General features: G+C 34.1%; 1 protein-coding gene and 1 long non-coding RNA gene across 3 annotated transcripts; both read right to left on the minus strand.

Annotated features, from left to right (window-relative positions):
- Window positions 1-11,500: 11,500 nt before the first annotated feature.
- On the minus strand, window positions 11,501-12,900 carry LOC123197176. The gene is made up of 3 exons (XR_006497837.1): window positions 12,734-12,900; window positions 11,827-12,552; window positions 11,501-11,732 (listed from the first exon to the last, which is right to left on the minus strand). It is a non-coding gene; the product is annotated as an uncharacterized LOC123197176 (long non-coding RNA).
- Window positions 12,901-14,764: 1,864 nt separating this feature from the next.
- On the minus strand, window positions 14,765-16,896 carry LOC123197175 (transcription factor MYBC1-like). 2 transcript variants are annotated; one of them, XM_044611343.1, is made up of 2 exons: window positions 15,712-16,896; window positions 14,765-14,971 (listed from the first exon to the last, which is right to left on the minus strand). In XM_044611343.1, the coding sequence occupies exon 1, from the start codon at window positions 16,621-16,623 to the stop codon at window positions 15,718-15,720; it is 906 nt and encodes a 301-aa protein (XP_044467278.1). In that variant the 5' UTR covers window positions 16,624-16,896; the 3' UTR covers window positions 14,765-14,971; window positions 15,712-15,717. The 2 variants fall into 2 exon arrangements, 1 of the variants encoding a protein (XP_044467278.1); XR_006497836.1 differs by having other exon boundaries at window positions 15,094-16,895.
- Between the last annotated feature and the right edge of the window lie 5,192 nt (window positions 16,897-22,088).

Genomic DNA, 22,088 nt, shown 5'->3' on the forward strand with positions numbered 1-22,088 from the left:
TTGGGGAAAGTGGAATTTAAGGAACAATAATAAGAGAGTATTTACATATGATTATTGAAATAACTATTTTACCTCTAAAAGGGATAAATATAAGAAAAGACAAAAGGAAAAACCTTAACGAAGGCTATTGGTAATGAAAACCAATGTGGGTATGACCGATTATATGGAAAATGGCATAAACCCCAATTATAATAGCTTTGAGGTGAAAATACCAATGATATATCATGAGAATTTTACCATTGACTGTGTGCAGTATGTTTACCACCAAGTTTAGTACAATGTGAATTCATCATTGAGCTATGTGTAGTGTGACTTGTCACCAAGCTGTGTGTAATATGACATATCATCAAGTTGTGTGTAGTGTGATTTTGCCACCATGTTGTGTGCAGTGTAATGGTGCAAATGTTAAGGTTAGTCTATGTGACCATCTATATGACCTTAACTTTAAGCCCGATTGACATGTGTACAAGGTATATCATATAAGTGACATTATGGTTGTCATATGCTTTCACCAGACATCGAGGATGCCATTTTACATCATTAAACATAAGTTATCAGGGATGACACTGATAATGGAACTAGGCAAATGGTGTCAAGTCAATCAGATGTGCATTTAGGATGTTAAGAATGTTAGAATATGCCCTAAAAACTAATTGCTTTGTTGGTTTCAAGGGTTGTATATTTGCATATACATTATTAATAAAAAAAGACAACTGTCATACTTAACATGTTTTTTGCGTCACTTTTATATCTATGTTGTAGTTGTATATTACATCCATATTAGCTACATGCATATGACATATGAAAGGTTCCGATGACTTTTAATAAACGTTATCAAATCATTCCCTACATAGACAATCTGTTTAGGCAATAGTATTGCATAGTGGGTGTGTGCTATATCACCATAGTATATCAGTGGATGATATTAGACATGGTGAATATACACATGGATAAACAATAGAACCATTTGATGGTAAGAGAACAGATCAAAGGTTATTATATTATGTTGTTTATCGAACATGACCACTGAACGATGATCACATGGGCATTAATATGTAGTCAATGATACATCGTAAATCATACTAGTGTATAAATCCTTTGACTTGAGTTATCACTGTTGTGCTTCATTCCGGAATGTATGGTTTATATGGTGTATACCACGAGGCTAATCATGGCTTGTTTAGAAGCCGTTTTAATCATATATTACTTAAGCGAGAGGACAAGTGATGATCATATAGGGATCTGTCAGCTCGACTGCTCTCAAGTTTTTATACAAATATCGAGAAATATGAAAATTTAAGACATTGGCCAATGTAGATAAAAGTCCACATGAAAAGAGTTTTGATGTGGCACATTTTGAGGTATGACTTGATATTCGAAAAGATTAAATATTAGATTTTGACATTCCATGAATCTAAGTTTAATCGGGATGTAATGACGGATGGATTAGACTACATGGTAAGTATGAGTAAGAAAGATTCATTTGGCATTATGTGAAGCTTATACTTCATTGTGATGTAGGGGTTATGGGACATTGCTAGATGACACCACATGATCAGTGGGAGCTTCGTTTTGTAGCGAAAAACGAAATATATTGGTTAACGATAGTTTTAGGTTATACAGTGATATAATGAAATGTATCGTCTAATATAGGACCCACTGTTACGTCACTATAAACCTTGAAGGTCACACCCATATTTTAAGGAAGAAAATGGTGTTATGAAACTGAAAATATTTATCCATAGTCGACTAGCACTTTCTAAGGATAAAAATGGTGCTTTTCGAATAAGATTCGAAAAAGGGGTGAAATTGTCAATTTGCACTTTTTAAATTGTTTAGAAAGTTAAATGAATAATTTTGGGCACAAATTATTCAATATGTGTTAAATTATAATCTACTTTTAATTATCAACCAATGAGAAATAGACATATGATTTAACTTGATAAATATCAAGTTTAAGTTTAATAAATGGGCTAAAGGACTATTTCCCACCCAAGGTATGCTGCAATCCCAATTTCCCCCCTTTATCTTTGATAATCCCAAACACCCACCATAAGTAGTTAAAATTAACGCTAGTAAGGGTAAAATCATTATTTTCTCTATAATATTAAAAATAAACTAAAATATTATCTCTTTTTGCCCCTTTAAACTTTAAAAACTGAAAGTTTCCCCTAGCCTAAGTTTTAAAAAATGATAGTTTTATCCTAGGGTTTCATTTTGAAATCTTTGGTGTCATTTTCGGCTCCATTACCGGTGGCCTCTCCCTCCCAAAGTATCACCCCCCTCTGGTGGTCTCTCTCCTCCCATTTGGACTCTTGATTGACGTTAGAGAAGCAATGGAAGACGAAGAACTTCATAGAGGAAGATGAAGTTCTTTGTCTTCCTAGATGAAAGCGAAACTGTTGTCTTCGTTTGGGAAGACGAAGAACTTCGTCTTCCTCGACGAAGTTCTTCATCTTCCTCGACGAAGTTCTTCGTCTTCCACCGCTTCTCTAACGTCGATAGGGTATCCAAATGGGAGGAGAAAGACGTCGGAGGGAGAAGATGCTTCGAGAGGGAGAGACTACTAACAATAAACCCGAAAATGACGTCAGAGATTTCAAAATGAAACTCTAGGGTGAAACTACCATTTTTTAAAACTTAGACTAGGGGAAACTTTTAGTTTTTAAAGTTTAAAGGGGCAAAAAGAGATAAATTTTAAGAGGTTAGGATTCTGTTAATTTTAATACTCATAGGTGGGTGTTTGGTATTATCAAAGATAAAAAGGGAAAACTTGGGATTGCAACATACCTTAGGTGGGAAATAGTCCTTTGGCCTTTAATAAATGGGAGAAAAATATAGAAAATATATAAATTTTTCTTCTTCTTCTTCCTTTTGCCGAAAAAAGCTTCAATTTTTCTTCCTTGAAGGGTGCAAGTCAAGAGATCACTTATTTTAGTGATTCAAGCTTCCTAACTTCAAATCAAATTACAAGGTACAATGTAGTTTACATGTTTTTATGCTTTATTTCTTGAAACAACATATAAATTTTATATTACCATTGTTACATATGATGTGAACATGATCTAAAAATTTTAATTTTTTTTCCAAAATCTTACAAAGAAAACATCCATATCACAATAACATTGATGAATATAAAACACTTGGGAAATATGTTTTATGGCATTATGCTATGTGCTTACTTATTAAATGTGTCTAACTCATTATGTTCTCTTATGTTTTTGTAGGTAGATTAGTTGAGCGGTGGGGCGATGACAAAGCCATAGTTCAATTTGAGACATTGCATGATAACGGGTCATTTTTGTCATTTTTCGTGATCAGATTTTACTCATGTATTTGAATTTGTTTATGCACATTAGATTTATGATTTAATTTTTTAGACATGTTCATTTTGGTTTATTGAGTAATAATACACATTTGGGATTATGGTTATTTATGATGGCTGTTATGCATTTATTTACTTATTATTGTAATTGTTATAAATAAAATTTTAAAGTGACATGTCCTTTCGAGTACATATTTCAATTAGGGGTATATATCAAAAAAGGGTGTTACACTTTTGGTATTAGAGTATAGACTTGAGAACCTAAAAGTTTTAAGTGTTTCTGTGTGCATAAATGTGTAAGTAGCCCCATGCAATATTGATCGCTCTTGTGTGCCAACGGCTATAAGTATAATATAACCTGCATTTGATTTGTAGTATATGTATGTTTGAATATGTGTATTATTTTAGAGTATGGACTTGAGAACCCAAACATACATATGCAACATTGATCGCTCATGTGTGCTAACCTCTATAAGTATAATATAACTTACATTTGATTTGTAGTATATGTATGTTTGAATATGTGTATTATTTTATGATGAAAAGATCTATGAGACTTATAGGTAATGAACATAAGGTTATAGGTAATGAACATGTGGTCTTTACATTAGAGGGTAGTCTAGGGGAGACACAAGGGCAGACCTCTAGCGTAACATAATGCCATAAATTGACAATTTAGTGATTAGACAAGTTGTTCAACAAATTTTTTGATACACTTTTAAGAATGTAAGACATCTTATTGAGGTCCTTTTGGTTATTGAGCACTTATTAGTTATGGATTTACCACCTCAGTCGAGTCAAGTAGGTAAGGAGATGTAGAAGACTATAGTTACTGGTAATAGAGGACAACTTTACCCTATATATAATCTAGTTGGTAAACATCAGTCCCTAGAGTTCCATAGTGGTGTAAAGATCAAATCCAATCTAGTTAAATATTAGCTTGAGGCCATGGGACTTTTTGAGATGACAGACTGTTAGAGGGTTAGTTATACTAGCTATTTACTGAAGGCCAATGTCAAGATATGGTGACAAGCATTGAGAGATGTTTGACAAACTAATGTGATGACCCAGGTTGAGTTTAAGGAAGCCTTTGAGAGAGAGTTCTTGGGAGCAGATATACTATATGTTTGGACATAAGAATACCTTAACTTGAGGGAAAAACACATGACAGTTAAAGAGTTTTCCATTAAATTAAATGCACTGTCCCAATATGCTCTAGATATGGCCAATATTGATAAAAGAAAGACAAAGATCTTCATCAATGGGCTTAGGGCAAACATTGCAAAAGAAGTGTTGATAGGAGATAATTTTTCCTAGATCCTACATAGAAGTAGTAGGTAGAGATCATAGATTATGAGGTTGAGGATGGCCTGAAAGAGAGGTATGTCAAAGCAATCTAAATTTACAACCCCAACCCTAAGATATGAGTAAGTAATATTAGGTGGTAGTCATGAGGATGATAGTTGGGATTCCTAAGGAAAAATGAGCTTCCAATCCAGAGGGTCCAGGAAGAACTAAAAAAACTAGAAACCAAGGCAAGATAGGAGACAAGGATAAGAGGATCAACCGAGGCATGATAACCTTCCCCTTTGTCACAAGTGTGGGCATAGGTACAAAAGTGATTTCATACGACAAAGATTATGTTACAGGTGTAAACAACTAGGTCATTTTTCTTGAGAGTGCACCATAGTGGTACTAGCCCCTGTTGAGCAAAACGACAAGGGAGTTCAAGCCAAAGTCTTTACAACCACTTAAACACAAGCTGAGGTTAGCCTATCTGTTATGACAGATCAATTGACTTTCCATTCTTTCTATTTATAAGTACTTATTGATTTTGGTGTCACTCACAGTTTTATTATATGAGGTATCATTGAGAAGCTAGGGTTAAAGCCTATATTTGTTAATGATATATGCATTGAAATGTCAGATGATGATAACATCTTTAGTAAATAAATGTTTGGTGAGATAACGACCTTGAGGGGTAGAGATATGGCAGTTAATTTAATCGTATTTGTCATGCCTAATTTTGATATGATATTGGTTATAGACTTCTTGAGTAGGTATGAAGTCAAAATCGATCGTAAAAAGAAAAAAGTCAGGTTTTACCTAGATGATGGTTTTAGTTGAAAGGTGCTTCTTTGTTTTTAAATATTGACTTGAGATCAGGTTATCATCAAATCAGGGTGGTCAAGAGAGACATTTCGAAGACTATATTTTAAACTAAATATGGGCACTATGTGTTTGTGATAATGCCTTTTGGATTGACCAATTCACTTACAATATTTATGGACTTGATGAATAGGGTATTCTAGGATTGCCCTAACAAGTTCATCACAGCATTTACTGATGAAATCTTGGTATACTCCAGAACTTGTGAGGAGCATGAGCAACATCTGAAATTTGTATTGCAAAGATTGCATGATAAGTTGTTATATGTAAAGTTCTCCAAGTATGAGTTCTAGTTAGATCAAGTAGTATTTCTAGGATACCTAGTGTTGACTAATGGTATCTTAGCAGATTTGAGTAAGGTTAAGGTTTTGTTAGATTGGTAGAGGCCTAAGACAACAAAAGAATCTAAAGTTTTTTGGGTTTGATTAGGTGCTACAAACAGTTCATGGAAGGTTTTGCCAAACTAGCCCAACCATAGACAGAGTTAATCAGGAACAAGATTCCCTTTAGATGATCCAATGCTTGTGAGAGAAACTTCCAAGAGTTAAAATAGAGATTGACTTTTACAATTATTTTGTCATTATTGAATGTTGGTGATGAATATGACTTATACACAAATGTTTCTTACCATGGTTTAGGCGTCATATTGATGTAAAAAGGTAAATTGATTGCATGAATATGACTTATACACAAATGTTTCTTACTATAGTTTGGGGGTCATATTGATGTAGAAGGGTAAAATGATTGCATGTCTCTTGACAACTTAAAGGGTATGAGATTCGGTATCCTACCTATGACTTAGAATTGGTCATAATGATATTTGTTCTAAAAATCTACTAGTATTATCTGTTTGGGGTGAAATGTAATATGTATATGGACCGTAAAAACCTAAAGTACTTCACTTAGAAAAAATTGAACATGACGCAAAGAAAGTGGTTAAAGTTTGTAAAAGACTATGATTGTGATATTAGATACCACCTAAGTAAGTTTAATATGGTGGCAAATGCCTTGAGTAGAAAAATAGCCTTGTTTCAGATCATTACCAGATGAGTGGTATGTTCTTTTGCAAGAAGTCATAGAAAGACTCAGTGAGGGAGCAGATTGAGTTGGTTATTAGAATGATGGCTAGATTAAGGATTCAATAGACTCTCATTTATGAGATCTATATATCACAACTATGAGTGATGTGTTTAGATGAGGCAAAAGGTTACCAATGACACTAATACTAAGTTTGCTATGGTTGAGGATGTGTTAAGGTTTTGCAATCGGGTCTATGTTCCTAATGATGATGATTTGAGGTGTGAGATCCTTACAGAGGCATATAGTTCCTTTTACATTACACACCTTAGGAATGTAAACATGTATCAGGACTTAAGAAGGTAATTTTGGTGGTCTAACATGAAAAAAGATATTATCAATTTTGTTGCTAAGTATTTGGTGTGTCAGTAGGTTAAGGTTAAACATTAGAAACCATCGGGGTTGTTGTAGCCTTTGAGCATTCCTGAGTGAAAATATAAACATATCTCTATGGACTTTGTGATTAGATTATTGAGGGTCATAGGTGAACTTAATATATTATAGATGATTGAGAACTGTTTGACCAAGTCAACTCATTTAATCTCGATTAAGGATAACATGAGTTCTAATCATTGGGTTAAATCTATGTCAAGGAGATTGTAAGGCTTTATGGGGTGCCCAAAACTATAGTGTCAAACAGAGATACAAGGTTTGTTTTGATATTTTGGCAGAGCTTACAGAGATTTATAGGTACTAAATTATCATTCAACACCGTTTATCATCAAACTAGTGGGCAAACTAAGAAGATGAACTAGGGGATCAAGGACAAGTTGAAAACTTGTTGCATGGATTAGGGAATGAGTTGGATCATATGTTGCCCTTGATGGAGTTTGTGTATAATAACAGTTATCAGACAACCATTTAAATGGTTCTGTATGAAGCACTATATGGGAGAAAGTGTAGATCACCATTCCATTAAATGAGATAGGTGAAAAAGATGCTTTGGTGTAGGCTTTAGGATGAGAAATAACCCAAAAAATGATTGAGAATGTGAAATTAATTAGAGAAATGATGAAACAGGCCTAGGATCGTCAAAAGAGTTATACAGATCATAAAAGGTGAGACCTTGAGTTTGATGTGAGTGACATGGTCATCGTGAGATGAATCCTTTACTATCATGTTATGACATTCAGATGAAAAGGTAAACTTGTTTCGAGGTTTATAAGACCCTTTGAAATTCTAGTGTGTAAGTAAGGTTGTCTGCCGACTTGCGTTATTAGCAAGTATAGATCTATTCATAATGTGTTCCATGTATTACTGCTATGTAAGTATGTAAGTGACCTGACTCATGTATTAACAATGAAAGATGTGAAGTTGGAGGATAACCTTGTTTATGGGGAGTTTCTGGTTTAGATATTGGATCATTGTGTCCAGCAACTTAGACACAAACAAATTCCTTTGGTTAACGTTCTTTGAAAGAATCATCAAGTGGAGAAAGCCACTTGGAAGATGGAGCAAGATATGAGACAGAAATTCTCACAACTATTCGAGTGAATTTCAAGGACAAAATTCTTTTAAAAGGAAGAAATGTAATACCCACAAGTATGCTCAAGGGTATTTTAGTCTTTTGATCTTGCTTGTATCCATTTGTGTTTAAGTGATTAAGTATGTAGAAATTGAGATGCACCACCATATGATGGTGCCACACGCCTATGTATGTAGTGGTAAAAGGTAAAAATGGTTTTTTCCTATGTGAAATGCATAATTTGGCTAATTCTAGAAGACATGCACAACTGTGTATGAACAATATGTGACCATGCATAGTCAACGCAATTGAATTTTTAGATAAAGAGCAATTTCGTGATGATTTTGGGAATTACCATTATAATGTAGCTACATACACAACCGTGTATAAATTGTAAATACTCGTGTATTGTTAATTACAATGAAAATAAAAATGAATCTAAACGTGTTTTGGCTCACATTCTCACCATATATTCAGAATATTTAGAGTTGTGAGAGTGAGCTAAAGGAAGATTTAGCCAAGAGAGGCCATTGGAGTTTCGTTAGGAGAAGTCTTTGCCACGCAAAGACCTTGCTAATGTTAGAAGAGAGGTAAGTGGCATGAGTTCCTAATTGTTTTTCTACTTTTATTATTCTTGAAGTTTTCTTTTGTAATTATTGTTGATTTATACATATCTGTATTGATTGGGTTATCATATGGATTAGATTATCAATTATGTAGGTCTATGTGTATTAAGCATGTTACAATTAAGTTATTGATGATTATTATTTAAGTGATTATTGGAAGATGTTGTGATGAATGAATACTGTATAATGATTAAGAAATAGTAGGATGGTATAGTTAAGGAATTCGAGAATGCGAACATGTAGAATTATGTGATGAATTGCTAATGATATGCTAGGTGCTTTGAACCTTACATGTTTGATATTGTAATCAAAGAATTTTAGAAGTAGTTTCGAGAATGGTTTATCAATAATGTGTTATTGGCCTGATGAGTAATCAAAATATACTACTTTAAATGCTTAGGAATAGATGTGGTAGTCAAAAAAATGCCAACTAAAATGGAATCAAAATTTTGGAAAAACTACGCCACACGATTGTGTGAAATTCAAGAAAATGATCCTTGTGTGTTGCATATAATGGTTGTTTGACCTCTATGAGGGATAAATATAAGGAAGGAAAAAAGAAAAGGCCTTAATGAAGGCTACTGGTAATGAAAACCATTATGCGGGTACTCAACTATATGGACAATGGCATAAACCCCAATCAGAGTAGTTCCAAGTTGAAAATACTAATGATGTATCATAAGAATCTTACCACCAAGTTGTGTACGGTATGTGTACCACCAAGCTTGATGTAGTGTGGATTCATCACTGAGTTATATGTAGTATGACTAGTCAGCAAGCTATGTGTAGTGTAATTTATCATTGAGCTATGTGTAATGTGATTTTGCCATCGAGTTATGTACAGTGTGGCTGTGAAAATGTTAGGGTTAGTTTGTGTGACTGTCTATATGACCTTAACGTTAAGCTCGATCAACATGTGTACTTGGTACACTATATAAGTGACATCAAAGATGTCACATGCTTTCACTAGATATTAGGAACATCATTTTATAGTGTTGGATATGAGTCATTATGGATGACGCTAATAATGGAACTAGGTATAATGTGTCGAGTCAATCAGATGGGCATCTAGGATGCAAAAAAAATCTGAAACATCATAACATTGATAAGTATGGGACAATTGTGAAATATTTTTATGGCTGCTTACTGACTTACTGAATGTGTCTCACTTAGCGCGTTCCCTTATGTTTTTACAGGTAGATTAGTTGAGTAATAGGGCGACAATAGAGGCAACAATTCAGTTTGAGATGTTGCATGATCTAAGGGCACTTTGGTTATTTTTCATAATTAGATTTATGATTTAACTTTTCAGACCCATTCACTTTGGTTTATTGAATAATATTACACTTTTAGAATTGTGGTTATTTATGATGGGTATCACGTATTGAATTACTTATTATTGTAATTATTATAAAAAAAAATTAAAGTGACATGTCTCTTTGGGTATATATTTTGGATATGGGGATGTACATAAAGAGAGGTGTTACAAATAGCCTATGAGCTCCTTAAATTATCAAGACGCGTTTTAGATTGTAAAACATAGAAGCAAAACTATGATAGATTGTGTGTTCAAAGTGGACAATATTTTGATAGTGGATAGCTATCAAACTAGGATTGTCATATTGTGCCTTTTATAACATAGGTTACGAGTAATGGTCAAAGGCTTATTTTCTAAGATTATAGTATCATATCATAAATACTGATATTGTTGAGTCATTTAATACACTTGTTAGGTACACTTGGAGGTTACCAATTACAATACTTGTTGAGTTCATTAAAGGCACTTAACTAAAATGGTTCTATGAGAGAAGGAATAACGTCAGAAAACATATCATTTTTCATATATATCATGGTTTTGTTTCTATTAACTTATAATTACGTGTTGTGCTAACATTTTCAATGACAATCATACTTGTAGTTGCTTGCACCAATCATATAACTCCTTGGACTAAGGACAAGATCATGAGTCAAATGCAAAAGTCTACAAACATGGTTGTCAATCTAGTTACTAGACATCAATACGATGATCTCGATAGTGATTAGAAGACAAGATTGGTGAAACTAGCAGAGTGTAAATGTATATGTAAAAAATTCTAGCTTTCACAAATCCCTTGCATACATGTTGTCGTAGCAGCAAGAATTACGAACCTATCAGATTGTTATCAATAGATACATCCCTATTACAACATTGTGACTCATTGGACGATTTATGCTGAAAGTTTCAGTCCATTATAGGATCAATTAGATTGGATTCATGTAAAGGATGATTGAATTATTCTTCCACCTATAATCAATCACCAATGAGTTGAACGCCTATCAAGTTATAACAAAATTCATTCTTTTGGTGAGGATGTGCAACAATGGTTTTAGAGTCAATGTCAGCAACCTAGCCGTATGAGACTACATTATGAAATTCCATTATGATTCCAACTTCTTCATCATCACATTGTTCTAGAAAAGGTATAGACATGAATTCTTCACAATTATGGAGTGATATCTAGCATCTTTTTTTTTTTTTTAAATGTTATTACTATTATTGTGGTTTTTATCTACGAATTGTTATAATTATGGTTATGTCATGGATGTGAGTTTATGTTAAATCATTTCATGTAACTGTAATATTAACGATAAGTGATAGTAATAACTTGACGACATTGCCTCAATTGTTGATCAACGCTCTTAACTATTATAAATGAACAAGCATCATATCTTATTAACGAACTCTTTTATATTTCATTATCTTATATTGTTATATGGTGAATACAACTATTAATAAGAATTTTAAAAATTGATATATTAATACCTAACAACAAAAAATACGATTGTTGCATCCTACCATATACATATACACAAATACAATATACATATAAATGTATACAAGTGGTAAACGAATACACATATCTCCAAGAAAATGTGGGATCTTTATCCTGTATTAAGACATCTTATCACGAAACCTTTTTGGATCCTTCATGTAACTTTTCATAGAGTCGTACACAACAATCAATCATTAGAGTAAGTCAACTTTGCCACAAATCCAATGTTCATTGTTAAAGTTGACTGAAACGTACACCTGTAAACATAAAATAATTATGTAGAAAAGGGCTATATATAATTAAATAATTGATAAAAAAACATTAATGAAAACTTTGAATTTGGATCATCACCTTATCTACAACACTCCATGCCTTGTAATGCTCATCCTTAATGGTCCCCTGTATCAAATTTGGGAAGAGAGAAGACCATACATAAGCCAAGCCATTGGATAAGAACATGTCCTATGGTGAAAATGAGATATTCAACAAAAAAAAGTGCTGATTGTCATTGAATTTTAACAAATTTTGGCCACTCTAAATTGCTAACGATGTAACAAGAATGCCAAGAAAGAGTCGGCATGTTGGAAATGTACACAACATTTATTAGAAATAACAAACATTATAATAAAGTAACAACACTACAATTTACTTCTTCACCACCCGAGAATGAAACTTGTGGGGTAATTGCTATAATGATAAATACATAAAATTAGCGATAAATAATTATTAGTACAATTTATAAAAAGTTATGGATGGGATTTGTTGCATCCCACATCAGAGGTCATGCTCTTTAATGAAAATGTTATTCAATTAGGGCAATTATGTCATACACATTAAGTAATCATTCAATATGCATAGAAAAATTTAGTAGAAATATCCTTTATTAAAATCAAAGTGTGAAATATGACTAAATATCAAATAAAATAAACCTTCCAAATCATAAAATAAACATCCTAGTATGTGTGCACAACTAAAAAAACAAAAACCTTTGTAAATAAACTCAACCATCAGCTCGTGTCCCTCTCATGCCACACCTCAGTTGACTAGTTGCCTCGATGTCATCACCTCAATACTCACCTACAAAACTAAACATAAAAAAAAGTGAATGACAAAACACTCAGTTAATAAGAGCATCAATCTTATAGCTCAGAACTTCATTTTGCTCCCTTTTTCTAAACTCTTTTTGTTCTCTTTTTCTAAACTCATCTCGCAAATCTAATTCATTGATTCTCTCTGTTATCTAGGATTTATCTCAAACCTTTCTCAGATGACATGGAAGTGGTGCGTTGCTACAAATCGCCCATCTTCGAATGGTGCTTCATGTTTTCTTCTATGCATAGAAGCAACATTCTCCTGGATAAAAAAGAAATATAGGTTAATTTTCATAATATTTTCAATTTGATAGTTTATTATAAAATATAGACAAAAAATTTAAAAACTACACATTAAAAACCTTAAAATGAAAAATATAACCTCAAAAATGAAAAATATCGATAACCCCATAGAAACTCCATTTGATTTCACCACTAGTGAGCCGCATGATGATTATGCATCAGGAATGGTGACAAAACCAGCCAAAATCAATTGTTTCAAACCTTATTTTACCATCTCTTTATTTTATAACTAGTTTATGAAGTGGAAGTAACTGGCTGGAATCAACAGCTGGCTTGGTCGCCAGTGTGCAGTGTGTCTGTGTCAGTTCAGTGTAGCTGCCGGTCATTGTTACCTTGCCCATGTGCTTCAACCTTATGCTAAATGAACATAAGTTCCAGCTTATGACTTTCATCGTCCCATTAAAAAAGTAGGCTTAGCCATCAGCATGCTTCAATTTAGTTAATTAATAATTCAACCAATCTCTCAGATGCTATGATTAAAAGTACTCTGAACCCGCTGAACTCCTGTCCAATCCAATATTCTTCTCTTCTTAGTGTGAATGGTAAGCAATATATTACTACTAAATAAATGACTTTCCCGCCAGATTGCATCAAAACTAGTGCGCTAAAGTTAAAATTAGGCAAAAAGGGTCAGGCTGTAAGTAACATAATAAGTGAGAACAAGACTCCCACAAACCTGCCGGTGCACTTGGAAGCTGAATTTTTCTTTTTGATAATATGATAATATTATTCTGTTTGTTGAGAATTGAGATAAGATTAAGAAAAATGCTCCCTGTAGTTGAAGGACAATGCAGAGCATCTGTTAGTGGTGGGCAAACACGCTATCACCAATAGTTAAACGAAGATGACCATTTAAGCCTCAGTAGAAGAATTAATAAGACTGTTAGCAATTCACATTCATGGTAGAAGTTGGGAAGCAATAAACATTACTTAAAAGTTAACCTAAAAATCCAGAGTTCTACTTTAGCAAGAACCGTATAACTTTGACAGAAAAATATTTGTCTTTTCTTTCACAACACTGAAAATCTCATTCATCCATATTGCAAGAACTATATAAATTTGACAGAACAATATCTAAGCATTTCGCGTCTTGTAGAGTATATTTAAGCTTCATGCAAATAATCCTAAAGGTCAATCAGCTGTTACACAACTCATCAACACTCTGTAAGGAGGCTTAGCTTTTCCAGAGATTTTAAGTATTTGACAATATAAAGAAGATCTTGACAGAGATGCAAGGTACAGCACTATCATAAGAAATTTTAATTGGGGACTAATTTAACATAACTTATCAAGTCAAAATCAAGATCGATGGGCAGGATTTTATTAAGCCATAAGAAGGAAAAGATGGTAAATTTTTCAAGAGTTTGAGATGTAATTATGTATCATGCAGTTTTACGAAATTTCCTTCATAGGCAAGTTTCAAAGAATGTGGTGAGAAAATTAGAAATTTGGACAGTTGAGATATCCACTCCAAAGCAAAATTGCTTTCTGGTTTCAAGTTTTTCTCTGTGCCCAGTTGAATTCAAGTATTATAAACAATCTAAAACAGATCCTAATCCTATATGGAAAAGAAAGTGTGAATCTACATACTATAATGCATTACAAAAGTAATAAACGGCTCAAAAATATAGTTCTAAATAGTCTCTCCATTCTCTACCAATAATTTTTATTTTACTTCTTTCCATTTGGTTTGACAATTTAATTGAGAACTATGAACATATCAACTTCCAACTAATATTCCTTAATCTGTGCGCAACATTTGAGCTGTAAATGACTGCGGGAGAAGACTGAGCATGGTTTAATAAAGACATGACCTTAAAATAACATGCAAATATATTTTTAAGAGACAAGAATTATTTTGATTGCCATATTTCAAATTCCACAAGAAAATGTCATTCAATAACAGAAGCACAGTAAATATATGGATACTAGGAAATTCAAAAGATTCAGATACTTCAATGTTACATGGAGAATGAAATTAAATTTAGCATTCTAATAACATAAGAATTGTTCGATGATTCCCTTACATCAAGGGTAGCTGAAGTCTTCTATGGAGTCACACAATGTACAAGTAGTACAACTCACTTCTACGGAACACTGAACTAAGAAAAAGAAAAAGAAAACTCTATCAGGAGAATTTTAGATATTTGCAATTAAGTACCAAACATGGAACAAAGGGTAGCAACCCCCATATTTTTAGATTTCTAGAGAACATAAATAGAACCTGCGAAGCATTATTTATCCTCAACTGCAAGCTCAAAATCTGGTCAGTTTGTTTCTCCAGCAAACCTCACTGCCAATGCCATCAAGATTTATGTCCCTCATAAGAAGACTCTAAAAAGAGAGAAGGTACAGCTGATCCCCCAACTACTGTGGCATAAAGCCACCTCTAAGAAGCTCAGATTGAAACAATATCACAAGACTGCAATAACTGCTTCCATAGACAAGCTTAGAAACATCATTAATGCTTAGAGTGACATCACGATCAATATCCGTCACCAGAAGCTAACAGGAGACACAACAAGCTCCTACTGACAAATCAATTTACATACGTAGAAGCCCTTAGAATTGAAGGATAGACAATGAATACTACTCTACAAATACTAATCACTCACAAAGGGTAACTCAACATACCCGTGGACAAAAGAACCACAACAAAAGAAGTTTTTGGATCTGAAGATGCAATTAATATAACAATTTAAGCCCTCAATATTGTGACTACCACCAAGATTAGTACCAACAACTAACAACAACAATTCTAACCACCAAACTCCAGTTACACAACGGCCCGGAAGAACAACACTATAAATAAAAAAAAGTTAAAGTACGTTGAATCAATTACCCAAATTCAATCATCCCCGGTAGGAAATAGAGTGAGAACCCTCCTTCCTCCATTAGCTGACTCTAAATCCTCCACATAACCTGGTACCGAATTATGAACTGGTGCCCCTATCCTATGAACAGGTTGCTGAGGCGGTTGTCGCGCAAGAAATGGATGCTCGAATTGCCCGTTTGGTGTCGATCCAAAATGACCCATTTGCCTATGGTAAAGTGGATTAGCTGCCATCTGCTGCTGGTGATGCTGCAGTGCAGCCACCGGAACATAGGGCAAGAAATGGTCTGAATTACTCCGACCCGTATGTAAGAAATGCGGCGGAACCGGTGAGCTGGCAAACAAATGATCAGTGGCTGAATCAGCTGACGCTGCTAACCCAACAGCTCCGCCTCCAGCACCATTACCACCGCCGGATAACCCTTGCATTCTTTTCAAATAAAGGCGGTACTTTTGTAAATGACTGGCGACGTTCTCTCTCGTTAACCCATCCACACTCATTAGTTGCATTATGGTCTTGGGCACAGCATTCTTAATCCCCAAGTGGGCCACAGCATCCACAAATCGTTTATGCAGCTGTGGGGTCCACACCAGCCTGGGCCGCTTCAGGGTTCTGGCGGGTTCATCGCTGCCGGCACCGGAACCCAGCTCCGCCGAATTCTCAGCTGCGAATTCGGGGGGAGACGGAGCCAGAGGGTTGTTCCCTCCAGGCGGAGGAGTAACTTGTTGCGATGGCTGCTGCAACGGCTGAGAGAGATGGCTGGGTGACGTATTAACATTCTTATTGTTGATGGGGTTTCGGATATCGAAAGCGAGAGCAAGATCAGGAGTGATTAAGGTCTGAGAAAGAGGCATGAGTTCTTCAGGAGAAGGGAGCTCTTCTTCCCATCTAGTGAAGCAATTCGAGTCTTCCTCTCTCATTATTTTACAAAACTGCCAATTGTTGAAGTCAAAGTGCTTGATTAATGGGAAATGTTGTATGCGGTCGTTATTGGGTTAACGAATTTAATTATAAAAAAAGGAAGTGATGATAAGAAGATTGGAAATTTGTTGTTTCAGATTGGGGAGACAGTGGTGGAGGCTGTATAGTGGTGGCAGCGGTGGTGGCGGTGAAAAAATTCGGGTGGGGTGGGGAAGTGGAGAGAGGTTCGAGGTGGATCTTGCATACTTCTTTTCAGCTTTTAATGTGAGAAAATGCTGCGGTTCGCCGTTACCATTACAGATCACGGTAAATTAGTGCCTAACTTGAATGGTAAATTGCAGTCCCATTCCCAACCACTAGATTAGTTGACTAAACAGATGATCAACCTAATGATTAGTCTCATCACTAATCAATAAATCGGCCAAATACTGATTTTGGTGGATTAACAATTCTCATTTTAAGTTCAAAAAAACCTATTTTATCATCTATTTATTAAATTTGTAAAAAAATATTTTAAATTTTTTTATGAAATTATTGAAAGATTAAAAAAAAAAAACTCTCCAACTAAATAATTTATTGTCCCTAAGTTTTTACTAAATATATTTTTATCTCTAATTTATATTAATTATAATTAAAAATTATAAAAATAAATTTAAAATTTAACAACTATTTGAGAATCACTCTAAATTGATATTATTGAATTCGGGTTTACCTATGATAGATCGATCTAATCCATTTGAAATTAATTTTTATTTTACAATTGGTGAAAGTTGAAAGCAGTTGGAAACACAGTTGGAGGAGGTTGAGAGCAACTGGACATACACACCCATATAAAAACATAAAGTACACACACACACTAAAAACATAAACCATAGAACACACAAAAAAAAAAAAAAACATAGAACAGACACATAAAAACATAGAATTTAAGGTCTCTTAATCAAAGTGCAGTACTCGAACAAATAACACACACACACACACGTAGAATTTAAGGTCTCCTAATCAAAGTGTAGTATTTAGACAAATGGCACACACATACACACACACATAAAAACATAGAATTTAAGGTCTCCTGATCAAAGTGTAGTACTCGGACAAATGACGTGCACATACACACACAAAAACATAGAATTTAAGGTCTCCTGATCAAAGTGCAGTACTCGGACAAATGGTGCTGTGGAAATGACTAATGTCGGACCCTCGCGTTGTTGTGGATTATTCATCGAACATTGAATCCTATCCAAGTATGCTAATTTCTACGTTTACAGTATTGTAGATTTTGGCATGTTTCATTAAAATTGTCCAACATTGGTATTAGATCAAGGTTGATTATCATGCCAATGATTTTGTGTTTATTACTATTTGAATTCCGTGTTTTTTTGTTAGAATTTATTAAAATTCAATTTTTTTCTTTCAGATTCAATTCGTCTGAATTGCATGAAATTGAAGTGTGTAAAAGTGTTAGAATGATTGTTGGATACAACTTACATGCATTAGATTGAAAATCGCATTGAAAAATGCCTCAAAACGATGGATTTAGAGGCTAAAACCAATAACTATACATTGCCCAAAAACTATGACCTTCAAGTTGCCATTTCGCCAAATCCTAGCAATGATGAAGCCAGACATTGGTATGATTAGAACCATTGGCGAAGGAGCTTCAAAAGCCCTATGGATTAGTCGTTGATCGATGGCTAAAAATGACGAATTCATAGTGAGAAAATTAGGGTTTTTCATGATATTATTAGGTTGAAAAAACTTGATTACCTGACATGTTTGGTCAACTAGTCAACACTCCAAGTCAACTAGGTGACCTAAATCAGTCAACACCTAATCAAGTTGGATAATTGGTCAATTATCATCACTGGCCAACGGTTATCGATTGTGGTCTATGTGATCAATGTCTAGTCATTGGTTAAAGGTAAGATACTTTTTTTTATAAGTCTTCTTGACATATGAGAACGCGTGGAGGCCCTTGAAAGGCATCTACCTATAACACTCACAAATATGTCTTAAGGGTAAGATAGTCTTTTTTTTATAAGTTAGCATGATTTTGAAAGTCAAAGTATGGGTTATGGGTGACACATGACTCTGTATAGTGAGTCAATGTCTTGTATGTTATACAATGTTAGTCGAATAAGATACATTTGCTTAAAATTCAAATTTAAGTGACACACCTATGTCTGTAATGTGTTTTTAGTTTATATATGGCACGTCACTGTGTTTTTGGGATTACGATTTTATAACCCCTAAACGTACGAACCTTAAAAAGGCGGAAAGACAGAGAGAAAGAAAGAGACTTGAGCTTGATTGTCTAACTTCCCTATTGTACCTCCAATAGCCTGTTTCTAATGATGTGGTGATGATAATAAAAAAGGAAAGAGGGTCTACTTGCTTACTTGATTTCTATAAAGTTAAGGTAAATAGGACCTGTTTTTGTCTTTAAAATTCTTGTCGATGTTTTATGATCTTGGTTGAGCATATGTTTCATTAAGGGTCTCTTATGAGGTTGGTTGCATTAATTATGATTGGTTATGTTCATTGCTTTGATCAATTCAATTTAGCATATGCGAGGCTTCCGCTTATGTTGATTATGTATTGGCATGATGAAAATAGGTTAATGGTTGATATTGTTAAGGATTTTTTAGTGGATATCATTGCCTTACAAGTAGTTACTTTTGTGATATTAGCATCTAATTGACCTTTTGACATGAGGAACCATGAGTGGGATCTGTTATTAGTGTTGGATGAAAAGGCTTTTCATAGTGACCAAACTAAGGTTTAAAACTTGATGTTTTTTGCATTCTAGGTTAGACATATGATCGTGTAGTATAAGACACAAGACTATTTGCACAAAGCCCAAGATTCAACTTAATTTCTAGTGATCCGATGATCATTAGATATCGTTGACTAGTTAACAATCAACTATGACACACAGACTTCCTATGTGTAGCTTGTACATAAACATATGTGGGTGAAATGATCAAACTACTCTGCAGTTGGGAAAAGAATAGAAAACGAAAGTAGGATAAATATCTAAAGGGGCACACGCCCATATTAGCCCAAATATACGTCCATGTATCGATGAATAAGAGCACACGAGGAGAAGCCATGAGAAAGTGGTTGTGTGTGAGTAAATTAAAGAGAGACACCTTCGGGTGTCTAAAGGTACACGTTCGTGTATTTAGGGTACAAGAAAGAAAAAAAAAAACTAGGCTAGAGAGCTAAACGTCATCCTGAGTAACAATATAGAGACCCTGGGTACACAATAGTACCTTAAGTACCTAAGAGTGAAGGTATAAAATGGTATGAGATATAATTATTAAGTAGAAGCGAAAGTGAGCTAGAATTTGTTAAGACTCAAGATGCATGCATGCTAGACATCATAAGATCGTTACAAGGGAGCATCGTGAGTATATAGTCACTACACCATTCGTAATAGGACATTAGACCTGCAGTAGGATACATACTCGCAGTAAGGCCTAGATAAGATGTAATTAGTGTAGTAAAATAAAAAATCGCTCACATGGCCAAGGTGTCAAATCCTTTTATTTGATCTAAACCAATCAACCTAGTACACAGTTTCAATTATAATTTTTAGATTTAGATGCTTCCATCAAGTTTATTATGGTCACACCATATAGAAATTTGAGAAAGTGGTTCTTTAATGATTGAGAGGGACACAATTTGACCTGAGAGTTACGACTCTTTAGAGTACAATATGAACATAGAGATAATACATATGATCTGTTATCATTCACAAAGGAGTTTAATGTTGACTTCAAATGACGAAGTTAACATGGGTCGAGGTTAAGGGCATTTTAGATATTTTAATAAAAGTTATCAATTTAGTCTCCTACTTACTGAGTGTTTCGCCATTCACTTCCCTACTTTCATGTATGCAAGTACAAGTAATCATGACGGTTGGGGGAGAGCAGTGGCCCATAGGCATATAGCATCGAGGGCAACATAGTTTTTTTCAGCTTTTGTTTAATTTAGATTTTCATAGATGTTTTATACTACACATACTATGTTTTCATATTTATTTTTTCATGTTTAGACATTTTTTTATGCTTCCAATTATTTTTGAGTCAAGGATATTTTAGTGATTTTACAAGTTTCAATAAATGAAAATTAATTCAACTATTTAATGAATTTATTATTTGTTTTAAATTAAATATGCACTCAAAATAGGTAATTTAGTGACGTTTTCCTCTAGAAAGTAGTACTTTTGAAGGGGAGTGTTAAATTACTGGCACGCGCCAGCATGTACGAATGAGTTCCAGTGTGTGATGAAGTGTGCATCCTTATTCCTATTACAATAAGTGCCCTAGAGCTAATCAAATTTGAAATTTGTAAATGTAATTTTATATTAATAATTAATAAAATGATTGATTATTATTTAATTTATATGTTGACTATTTATATAATCACACGAATCATATGCCCTTAGAATGATAGAACTATGATAAGAGGCTTAGGCGACTAATCTTGAGAACCTTATATACGCATTGAATGGCCATTATAGAAACGTCTATAATCCCGATATTATAATGAATGAGGGCACATGTAATAATGATAAGATTATTATAGTGTTGAGCAATCCCAGCAAAAATGGTGATAATTTTCACATGTTGAAGTTATTATAAATAACTTGGTGTAACACATGGGTGCACCTTATAGATGTATTCATCGGATTAATTGACCAAAGGATATCCATATAGATGGTTGCTCTAGTGTCTATGAAATAAATTCTTTGAATATTGCAGGTGCATGTGATTTTTTGACTTGAGGTCGTTAGACTGTTTCGTGTAAAGATCGATATGGTTTAACGCTATCTAATGTGTCGTTGTAATTAGGATAATTATAAAGGTAATAATCGCTCATATCATGAGATACATTAAGGCTATACCTTTTTATTTCTCCTTCTCTTTTCCTTTTGCCTACGCTTTCAACAATATGGTTGATCGCTATAGAAGATATCTCATATAAGCATATTGAAAGACATCTATGACTACTTAAATTTGTGGCCACAGTGGGACGAGATGTGGCCTAATCCATGTTAGTCATTGACGTATGTTCGTTCATATCAAGGAATCATTAAGATAAACACATTTCTATGTTTTAGCCTTGAGAAATATTGGTTGAAGAAAAGAATGAATTGCATATAACTGTAATGTTATAAAAGCTTAAATGATGTTCCCTAACACTTTGTCGTTCGAGTGATTATGATGCTTTGTTATAGCTAATCTTAGTTTGTGTTTGTATTCACCCTGAATTTAGACATTACAGGTTTGATAGTGAACTTATGGATTACATGTATAAAAAATTTGAATCAAACTAAGAGAAGTGGATTGTTTGTTGACAGTCTTGGTGTTAAGGGTCGAGAGAGATTATGCCTTGACCAAGTGCTACCTATGCACTTAGTATAATGGTGCCAGCCATTCTAAGGCATGATGTCGGT

The sequence above is a fragment of the Mangifera indica genome, chromosome 15 (assembly GCF_011075055.1).
Source record: "Mangifera indica cultivar Alphonso chromosome 15, CATAS_Mindica_2.1, whole genome shotgun sequence".
Taxonomy (NCBI): Eukaryota; Viridiplantae; Streptophyta; class Magnoliopsida; order Sapindales; family Anacardiaceae; genus Mangifera; species Mangifera indica.

Excerpts from the sequence above, each read along its gene's own strand:
- LOC123197175 (XM_044611343.1), bottom strand. The coding sequence starts at position 16,623 with ATGAGAGAGGAAGACTCGAATTGCTTCACTAGATGGGAAGAAGAGCTC.